Source organism: Megalobrama amblycephala, linkage group LG1, assembly GCF_018812025.1.
Source record: "Megalobrama amblycephala isolate DHTTF-2021 linkage group LG1, ASM1881202v1, whole genome shotgun sequence".
NCBI lineage: Eukaryota > Metazoa > Chordata > Actinopteri > Cypriniformes > Xenocyprididae > Megalobrama > Megalobrama amblycephala.
Window position 1 is genome coordinate 50646710 of NC_063044.1, and position 11253 is coordinate 50657962.

Here is an 11253-nt window from a genome sequence, read left to right on the forward strand (position 1 = left end):
TTCCTGAGTAAAGTCATGACCTCAGCCCGGAGGACGTGAGCGTCGTCCGAGTTCACTGAGGTCTGAAGCACCCCGCCGAAGCGTGGGGGTCTTCGGGCGAACTGGAGCGAGTAGCCCTGACTTATGGTCCCTAGTATCCAATCTGACAACCCGGGGATGGCCCGCCAGGCCTCGGCCCGAGTGGCAAGAGGTTGAATGGTGTCGGATGACAGGCCGCCTAAAGGGGGGCCGTGCACCGAGGGGAGTGGAAGAGGAAATTTGCTCTCTATTTGAGAAGGTAAAATATTGTTCACCGTGAAAACGGCGGTTTGTGTGGACGCAGCATTTGTGGGCCCATTTGCAACACAGAGCATTTCTCCCACGCCCGGATTTGAACGAGGCGGAGGGGAGACTACACAAAGGAGCTTTAGGGGTGGTCCGGTCGCAACGAGACATTCCCCAATCCTCTTCCTCCCTGGTGGATCAGGATGACTTCGGAGTCACCGGGTCCAGCACAATCTTGGGCCGGGGTCCCTGGCGTTTCGGGAAGGAGGAGCGCTTTCGGGAGGGAGACTTTTCCCCATATGCAGTACGAGTGAAGTATCGAAAGGGAACTGTTTTGTTTCAGGGTTTTATTTTAACGCTCCTCCTCTCCTTCTCTCGCTAATAGCAGACTAACGGTTGGAGGGGAGTGGTTTAAGTGTTACAACCCAAGCCGTCACACTGACGTCATCAGAGAAGGAACGCCATTCCAGACCGGAAGTAACTTTTCAGATTTTGATTAAAGATTACCACGACAAACACATTTTTTCTGTGTATTAACTTGCATGGATTAATTGTTCACCACAAGACTAGTAATATGCGCTAACAAAGTAAATAGGGTCAATACTGATTTCATGCCTACTTTAAGCGCGTGTGGCAGTTTGAATTCTTGGTGAAATATCCATTTAAATAATTGTTGTCCATGATGTGATGGAAAAATTACTAATAAAAGAGCATGAGACTACATCTTGTGTGCAGAAAGCATTTATATCCCAATACAAAATGCAAAAATAGTATTGTAACAACCACCTGAATAAGAGGGCATTAAAAGTATTAACGTATAGTGTAGGAGTTCATAAAGAATGTTTTATACATAATAAAAAGTACAAGTACGTTGAGTATTTGGGGTCTGTTGGACCCACATTTGAACTTTCCTTCATACAAAACATGGTTCCTCTCATGAGATTTTGTCACACTTTAGAAATCTGAAAATCAGGAAATTTCCACACAGAAACTAAGGCCTGGTACTAGAGCACAAATGACATTTGGAACAAACATGCACACAAATAACTGCAACAGAGAGCATTTCTATAGAATCTGGAATTATTATTGAAATAAATGTGTGACTACAATTGTTACAGAGACTCTGACAGGAGGATGTTAGTGAACCAAAACACAAGACGCAAGTGAATGTAGTGATCATGAAATGATATCAGAGTTATGGCAAGAATAGAAGTCTGAACTTAATCTCACTGATTCTTGAGAGAAGAGACAAAACATGTTTTAGATGTTAGTTTTTATTATTTCATAACACATTATTATAAACTGATATATTTGTAGACAAAGGTCTCAGCTAATGAACAGGTTTTTCTGAAAATGTTTTCTTCTAAAAATGTACTTCAGAACTTAATTTGTGTCAACTCCGTCAGACACATTAAAAAGATGCTATTTTAATTTGATCATCAACAACAGTGTAAAATACACATGACAAATATACAGCAGTAGTAGTAAAGTGAGATCTGTGTCTCTGAGAGAAATATAAACAATAAAGCCTTACAAATAAGAGTTTTACAAATCTGACACTGAAAGAGAAGCTCAAATAATCATCAGTATTTATTATGACAAAAACACACTTGAAGAACCTTTAAAGTTCAGCGTTCTGCTTTAGATTTAAGCACTTCCTGAAAAAGATGAACATGTAAAGCCATAAATGAATCAATCTCACCAATATTAATATATGCTGAATCAGTCATCATCAATCATGTACCTGATGTGTGAATATGTGCTTGATCTCCTTCAGCTCTTCTGGATCTGATGTGATAAAGCACAAGAATGACAGTAGCCACGCCCACCAGAGCAGAGAGGACCAATCGGATCACAGCTTCAGTAGGACCACAACAGTGGACTGAGGAATAAAAACATCAAAGTGAGATCAGCTCAGTCAATAAACGTTAATATCATCAGCGCTGCCGTACCTGAACATGTGTGACAGAGTTGAGTGATGTTCAGATGTTGAGTCTGGTGGCTGATGGGATTGTTCAGCACACAGCTGTAGGTGTTTTTATCCTGATATTCCACCTCCAGAGGTAGAGAGAGACTGATGCTGAGATCAGAAACACTGATGCTGGACAATGAACTGTTTCCTTTGTACCAGGAGAGAGTCACATGACTCACATTCACCACTGAACACACCAATGAACATGATGATGATGATGATGAAGAACATTGTGAAGAGTTACTGCTGATGACAGGAACAGGCAGACGACGAGCTGAAAACATGAGAGAATAAAGAGAAATGAGGATGAATGAAGAGATTCAAGAAACATCCAGAGGAACCAAGATGATCAAAAGTAGAGCATTTAAAACTATTGAATAGAAAGTTAAATATAAACCTGCTGTTCATGTGAAAGTAAGAGAATTAGTCATTTGAACTCATTAGTCATGATAAGATACTTCTTTAGATCTAGCTGTAATAAATAAAACACGTGAAACTGATATTTAACTCACCGTAGACAATGAGATGAATAGAAGAAGAACGAATGATGTAAGTAATGGGTGCTACTAAAAAGTGGATATCATTTTTATATTCTCCAGAGTGTTTCATTGTGATGTTTGTGATGGTCAGAGATCCAGTTTGATTGTCCAGCTTCAGTCTGTCTCTGAATCTCCCATCAAGATCATCATCATATACAGTGAATCTGTCGTCCCGTTTATTGATTTCAGCTATTACTGTCACGGAATAATAAGGCGGATGCAAATGCAAGTACAATCTCATTTATTGAGCTTCACTCCAGAAAGTTAACACAAGATACAATGGGCTGGCAGCAGGAGAGGGGTGATCACAGGGACTTCGATGGGCCGTGAAGGCAGGTGAGATGAGGTGGTGAAACAGGTCCGTGGTGACGCAGATCAGTGGAAGTCCGGGGAGAGTGTAATCCAGCGTGGGTGCGTGGAAACAGGAACACAAAGACACGAAGACTCCACTCACAGGTAAACTCACGAGGAACACGAGGGGAAAACACAAGCGGGACTCCAAACAACGATCTGACAACAAGAGACGAAAGACAGGGCATTAAGTAGGCTGAGGTGATGAGATACAGCTGCCGCTGATCAAACAATCAGCGGCGACGCCCACACGAACAGATTACGTGACAAACCACACGCACACAAGACAACAGAATGAGACAGCGGATCAGCAACCGTGACAGTACCCCCCCTCCTAAGAACGCCTCACGGTGTTCCCAGGAGCACCTACCTGTCGATTGTAATCATCGATAAGGGTGTGATCCAGAATGTCCCTAGCAGGAACCCAACTTCTCTCCTCCGGACCGTAACCTTCCCAGTCCACCAAGTACTGGAAACCGCGTCCCCTCCTTCTCGAGTCCAGAATACGATTAACCGAATAAGTGGGTTCCCCGTCTACGAGTCGCGGCGGTGGGGGAACCGGAGTGGGCGGATTAAAGTGTGAATGAAACACAGGTTTAATTTTGGACACATGGAAAGCGGGATGAATTCTCCTGTACGCTGGAGGAAGTTTAAGGCGGACTGCCACCGGACTAATGATCTTGGTGACAGGAAATGGGCCAATAAATTTAGGAGCAAGTTTATTAGAGACGGAGCGGAGAGGAATGTTCTTGGTAGAAAGCCACACTTTTTGACCCACGACGTATACGGGAGGCCTCGACCGGTGGCGATCGGTCTTAGCCTTGGTGCGCGCCCTCACCCGGAGTAGAGTCTCACGGGCTCTACTCCAGGTGCGGCGGCACCTCTGGACGAAGGCGTGAGCGGAGGGGACCGCGACTTCGGATTCCATACTGGGAAAAATAGGTGGCTGGTAACCTAAACTACATTCGAACGGCGAGAGGCCCGTGGAAGACACTGGTAACGAATTATGTGCGTACTCAATCATAGAGAGTTGCTGGCTCCAGGAGGAAGGATTCTTGGAGACCAAACATCGCAACGCTCTTTCCAGATCTTGGTTGGCTCTCTCGGTTTGACCATTGCTCTGGGGATGAAACCCAGAGGAAAGACTGACCGTCGCCCCCAGCAACTTACAAAATTCTTGCCAAAATTTGGACACAAATTGGGGACCCCTGTCGGAGACCACATCCATCGGGAGGCCATGTAACCGAAAGACCTGGTCTACGACAGTTACCGCTGTCTCCTTAGCAGAGGGTAATTTGGGCAAAGGGATGAAATGAGTCGCCTTCGAGAATCGGTCCACTACGGTCAAAACGACCGTGTTACCCTGGGAGGGTGGGAGGGCGGTGATAAAATCTAGCGAAATGTGGGACCAGGGTCTCGAAGGGACAGACAGCGGTTGGAGTAACCCATCTGGAGGTCGATTGGAAGTCTTACCAGTGGCACAAACCGAGCAAGCCAAAACAAAACTGCGAACGTCACGAGCCATGGCAGGCCACCAGAATCGTTGCTTGACCAGAAAAATGGTACGATGAACCCCTGGATGACAGGCCACGTTGGAACAATGCCCCCACTTGATAACATTGGACCTTAACTCCTCCGGCACAAATAACCGATTCGGTGGACACCCGGTCGGAGGCGTTACCCCTTCTAAGGCCGATTTGACCCTCGATTCGATCTCCCATGTCAGAGTGGAGACCACTAATGTCTCGGGAAAAATACACTCGGGAGTAGACGGGCGTTCGGATGGATCAAAAATACGAGATAAAGAATCGGGTTTGATGTTTTTTGAACCCGGGCGGTACGAGAGAGAAAAGTCAAAACGTCAGAAAAAAAGTGCCCACCGAGCCTGCCTGGAGTTGAGTCTTTTGGCAGATCTGATATATTCTAAGTTCTTGTGATCAGTCCAAACGATAAAAGGTACCCCCGAACCTTCCAACCAATGACGCCATTCTTCCAATGCTAACTTGACCGCCAGCAACTCTCTGTTACCAATGTCGTAATTGCGTTCGGCTGGAGATAAGCGATGAGAATAAAACGCGCAAGGGTGAATCTTATCGTCTGTGGGAGAACGCTGAGATAGAACTGCACCTACCCCCACCTCTGACGCATCGACCTCCACCACGAACTGACGTGTGGAATCAGGGGCAATCAGAATGGGAGCCGAAACGAAGCGGCCTTTCAGTTTGGAGAACGCAGCCTGAGCTGCGTCAGACCACCTGAACGCCGTTCTGGGGGAGGTCAAGGCGGTCAGAGGCGCGGCTAGTTGGCTGAAATTGCGAATAAAACGCCGGTAAAAATTGGCAAACCCCAGGAACCTCTGTAGGGCCTTACGGGAATCTGGAGTTGGCCAATCCACCACAGCCTTAACCTTGTCAGGGTCCATGCGAACTCCCTCAGACGAGACGATGTACCCTAAAAAAGAAACAGACTGTGCATGAAAATCGCATTTCTCCGCCTTGACAAAAAGCCCATTCTCTAGCAGTCGTTGAAGCACTCGCCTGACATGTTGAACATGTTCCTGGAGAGACGAGGAGAAAATCAATATGTCGTCCAGGTAGACATATATGAACTGGTCAACCATATCTCTCAACACGTCATTGACGAGTGCTTGGAAGACCGCCGGGGAGTTGGACAGCCCGAAGGGCATGACCAAGTATTCAAAGTGCCCCCTGGGGGTGTTAAAGGCAGTCTTCCATTCATCCCCCTTCCTGATGCGGACCAAATGATAAGCGTTACGTAAATCCAGTTTTGTGAAAACGGATGCTCCCTGCAACCTCTCGAAGGCTGAAGCCATCAACGGCAAAGGGTAGGTATTCTTTACCGTGATGTTATTCAGCCCTCGGTAGTCAATACAAGGTCGCAAGGAACCATCCTTCTTCCCCACAAAAAAGAACCCCGCCCCCGCTGGAGAAGAGGAAGGACGGATGAACCCCGCTGCTAGAGAATCAGAAATGTATTTCTCCATGGCCTCCCTCTCAGGAACAGAAAGAGAGTATAATTTGCCTTTAGGCGGAGACTTACCGGGCACTAAATCTATAGCACAGTCATAGGGACGATGCGGAGGGAGAGAAGCAGCCCGGGACTTACTGAACACCTCCTTCAGGTCCAGGTACTCCACAGGCACGTTTGACAAATCCGCTGCCTTCTCCTGTAACACAGAAACAGAAACAGACGGACAAGCAGACACAAGACAGGACTCATGACACTGAGTGCTCCATTCCAGAATGGTGTGCTGCCGCCAGTCCACCTTGGGATTGTGCTGGGTGAGCCACGGGTGTCCGAGAACAATGGGTGCTAGTGGTGAGTCCATGAGAAGGAAATGAATGCGTTCAGTGTGGTTGCCGGAAGTGACCATGGTTATCTTCTCGGTGGAGAATGAAATGTCCGGTAGACTCTGGCCGTTGAGTGCGTTGACAGTAATCTGTTTAGTGAGTGGAACAGTGGATAAATGAAACTTGAGTGCAAACTGAGTGTCCATGAAATTACCTTCTGCTCCTGAATCCAGCAAGGCTTGACAGGTGACTGAGTGATTGGCCCATCTAAGTCTTACCGGAAGGAGAGTGGATGGAGAGGACTTTTCCGCAGAGATCCCGCCCGATAGTAGCCTCGTCTTTACTACTGGGCTCGGTCTTTTACCGGGCACGCATTCAGGAAGTGCCCGGAACCACCACAGTAAATACACAGTCCTTGGGACCTCCGCCGCTCTCTCTCCTCCCGGGAAAGCCGAGCTCTCCCAACCTGCATGGGCTCCGGATCGAAAGCGGGACTGACCGTGTCTCTTACGCCGCCTGTCCGAACCTCCGAGCCACTAGCTCCGCCGTCTGGCCGGGAGAGGCGCTCTAAACGATTGAGCCGGGAATCCACCCGTAGCGCCAGTTCAATGAGGCCGTTGAGATCCGGTGGTAGGTCCAAAGCGTAGATCTCCTTGTGGACACGGTCAGCCAGCCCATGCAGGAAGACGTCCCACTGCGCCTCCTCGTTCCATCGGCACTCCGCCGCGAGGGTGCGGAATTCAATGGAATACTCGGCCACAGTGCGACGACCTTGTTTAAGTTCCGTGAGTTGGCGAGCCGCTTCCTTGCCCGCGACCGCACGGTCAAAGACCCTCTTCATCTCCGCGGCGAGTGCCTGGAACGAGGAACAGCAGGGATCCCGATTCTCCCACACCGCCGTCCCCCATAAAGCTGCCTGTCCCGTGAGCAGGGTGAGCACGAATGCCACCTTGGTCTCCTCTCTCTCAAAGGTGCGAGGCTGAAGAGAGAAATGCATAGAACAACGATTAAGAAAGGCTCTGCAGAAATTCGGCTCACCCGAGTATGGTTGAGGGACAGGCAGTCGAGGCTCAGGATGGTCTCCTCGATCCGGTGGTGAGGGGGGAACGGGCGGCGTGGGTGGCGCAGTGGGATTGCGTAGTTCTTGTAGCTGCTGAGAGAGCTCGGACACCTGTGTCACCAGGGCTTGTACAGCACGGCCGGTGGATGAGATACTCTCCTGCTGCTGATCCATCCGTGAAATACTGTGGTTGATGAATTCAGTCAGCGCCGCTGAACTTGCTGCATCCATGATGGTCAGATCGTTCTGTCACGGAATAATAAGGCGGATGCAAATGCAAGTACAATCTCATTTATTGAGCTTCACTCCAGAAAGTTAACACAAGATACAATGGGCTGGCAGCAGGAGAGGGGTGATCACAGGGACTTCGATGGGCCGTGAAGCAGGTGAGATGAGGTGGTGAAACAGGTCCGTGGTGATGCAGATCAGTGGAAGTCCGGGGAGAGTGTAATCCAGCGTGGGTGCGTGGAAACAGGAACACGAAGACACGAAGACTCCACTCACAGGTAAACTCACGAGGAACACGAGGGGAAAACACAAGCGGGACTCCAAACAACGATCTGACAACAAGAGACGAAAGACAGGGCATTAAGTAGGCTGAGGTGATGAGATACAGCTGCCGCTGATCAAACAATCAGCGGCGACGCCCACACGAACAGATTACGTGACAAACCACACGCACACAAGACAACAGAATGAGACAGCGGATCAGCAACCGTGACAGTTACAGTCAATCCAAACCACCACTGAATCAGATCATCATCCTTCATTTCAGTAAGAACAGAGTTTAGAGTGACTGAATCTCCCTCCGTCACTGACACTGAAACAGGGTTTGTCACAGATAAACAGATTATAATAGTTTATTAAATTAAATAGTTTAACATTTAAATTTAAAATAAACAATAGCGTAAAACAGCAAAAAGAAACAAAATGATGTATGAATTCATTTCAACTTCATCATTAAAACAGGTGAAAACATTTTTGAACTCACCAATAACAACAAGATAGAAACTATACCACTTAGAGTTGATCTGTAGTTGATAACTTCCAGTGTGTTTCATTGTGGTGTTTGTGATGGTCAGAGATCCAGTTTGATTGTCCAGCTTCAGTCTGTCTCTGAATCTCCCATCAAGAACATCATCATATACAGTGAATCTGTCGGCCGTTACATTGATTTCAGCTATTAAAGTGTTTCCAAACCTCCACTGAATCACATCATCATCCTTCATTTCAGTAAGATCAGAGTTTAGAGTGACTGAATCTCCCTCCTTCACTCTCCTCTCTTCACCAAACACTCCTGAAGAACAGAGTTTTTCACAGATTAAAGCTTTAAATCACTTGATGTTGGTTTGATGAAGCTTCACTGAAATACGTTTAATCATGTAAATGTGACGTGAATAATATTCTGCAGCAGCACAAAGACAAAAGATGATGAATGAAAAGAGAAATACATTTATATATGGATCAATAATTAAAAAAGACACTTTTACTTTAACGTTTAATGTCACACTAAAACTAATGCTGTTGAGTATCTGAGCTTCATATGTATATTATTTTATTTAATCAATCCATAATAACTGAGTTTAGAGCTGTAAAATAGGCTAATAGGCATATTATCAAAATAAACGAAAATTATCATAGAATGGTCAGCTGAAGTAAGCACCTTATGAACTGGGAATAAATACAAATACAAATTGCACAAAATATTATGTTTTATGTTTAAAGTATTATGTTTTTTTGCGGGTGGGACGTCCCCACCACTTAACGCTGCTGCGGCCGGAGACTCTATTCGTTCCGGTGAAATCACAAAACAAAATGCACATAAACGTGTCCCTGCTCTTGATATACAATCACTGATGAACAGCTTTGGTTTTAATTAGAAAAAAATTAAATGAATTACACGAGGACGGATTAGAACCCAGAACCTCTGGCACTGAACAAAAATTCTGCAACTAGTCCATCAGGACAATCTAGTAGCCTAATGCTTGCCGATCCACGTATTTATTGGCTGATATAAATATTCTTTGTAGTAGTAAAGGAAGAGATGTCATATCGATCACAAGTTCAGTATGGAGTACCGCAAGGCTCAGTACTAGGACCGTTGCTTTTCACTCTGTACATGCTACCCTTGGGAGATATCATTAGGAAGCATGGCGTTAGTTTTCACTGTTACGCTGATGATAAATTCTATTCATTCCTGCAGATTTCGCACTCACACGAAGCGCAGACACATAATAAAGCCACCAAAATAAGCTCTTTTTTTCAGTTTATTAAAGGTCAAATACACTCACGGGACGTCGTCCTTCAGAACTCTTGACCGAACAATGCCGCTTCCTTCAACTCCGTCACGAAGGGAACACACGCTTACAGGAGCAGCCCAAGCAAGTAACACAGGTCTCCTAAGCTGAGCTGGTGCAATTATATTAAGCAAATTAAACTATGGTTGAATTGCTAGTGTATTAATTCTCTCAGGTTACGGTCAAAGAAACTTGTTAAAAGCTAAACAACTGGGGAATCCATTCATCTCCAGACAATAACCTTACCATTTCCCTGTAACTGAATGTGTGCGTGTGTGTGTGTGTATGTTTTTCGTTAGATTAGTTTGTGTTTTAGTAGATTTAGTTCAATAAAATCTTGTTTGATTTTTCACGCATACAGTGTCTTGTGCTGTGCTTATACCAAATTGCTGCCTTAAACAAAGATTGCGCTACTTTGTTCACATCTTGTGCAGTATCTTAAAATGTGCAGACATAGTAGTTTTTTGAGAAAATCAATATGACTCATTTAAAATTATGTACTACTTACATTACTGCATGCATACGTTTCAGAAACCCACTTTAAAAATGCCAGAAAAGCGAATACCCGTCAAATACAATAGATCATCGCTAAGACAGCATGGACTATTTTATGGTCCAGTTATTCAGATTCTTAATGATTTTCATATAGCAAGTTATTGACAACATTATTTCTATTATACTTAATTTTTTGAACATATCTACACAGGTTCTGTCTCGCGCACAGACGCGCGCACAGCCTTTGAGGGCATTTGGCTGCAGAAAGACGCGTTCGGCGTGTGCACTGCGCACTAGTGGACTTTTGTTTTCAAGCAGTCAGTTCACTCTCGCATAAGCTGTTTTCAGCACACACTGTCCGTGCCATCACAACAATTGGGCTGCACGTGGACGTCCGCAAACCCTCCTAATGACGAAAATTTCGCGATGCGGACGGTGCTACAGATGCCCAAAGTATACTTTGGGGTTAAGCCCGTAATAGCGGCCCCCAATCCGCCCGGGCTCATATGTACGTGTATATCCAGACGCTACGCCACTGACTTTGTTTCTTTATTCAATTTCTTGATTACTACTGTTAGACCTACCTGAAAAAAGAAAGCAGTCTATTTAATTTCTATCTTTATTCTATTGTATTTATTTGTGCTATTGTTAGTAATTTGTTCATTTGTTCTTATTTTATTACTGTTTACTTGTCTTTTTTTAATTCAATTTACCATTTGAAATCAAGCTTCTTTGTGCTGTGTGTAACAAAATTACCTAATTGTAAAAACAAATACATTGAGTTAGCAAATATCTGAGATAATTGTAATGGTAACTGATCAACATATATATATATATATATATATATATGAAAAAAGCTTAAAAGTTTTATCATATAAAGCGATCTCTTCAGAAGAAATTTTTGATTGCCTATTTCAATAGATGGACAAAAAATATATATATTAAAAATATCTATATGACCGTA

General features: G+C 45.0%; 1 protein-coding gene across 1 annotated transcript; it reads right to left on the reverse strand.

Moving 5' to 3' along the window:
* Positions 1 to 1200: 1200 nt before the first annotated feature.
* LOC125269120 (SLAM family member 5-like) lies at positions 1201 to 10795 on the reverse strand. The gene is made up of 5 exons (XM_048191923.1): positions 10645 to 10795; positions 8489 to 8794; positions 2217 to 2510; positions 2009 to 2146; positions 1201 to 1922 (listed from the first exon to the last, which is right to left on the reverse strand). The coding sequence occupies exons 1-5, from the start codon at positions 10793 to 10795 to the stop codon at positions 1912 to 1914; spliced, it is 900 nt and encodes a 299-aa protein (XP_048047880.1). The 3' UTR covers positions 1201 to 1911.
* Positions 10796 to 11253: the final 458 nt, after the last annotated feature.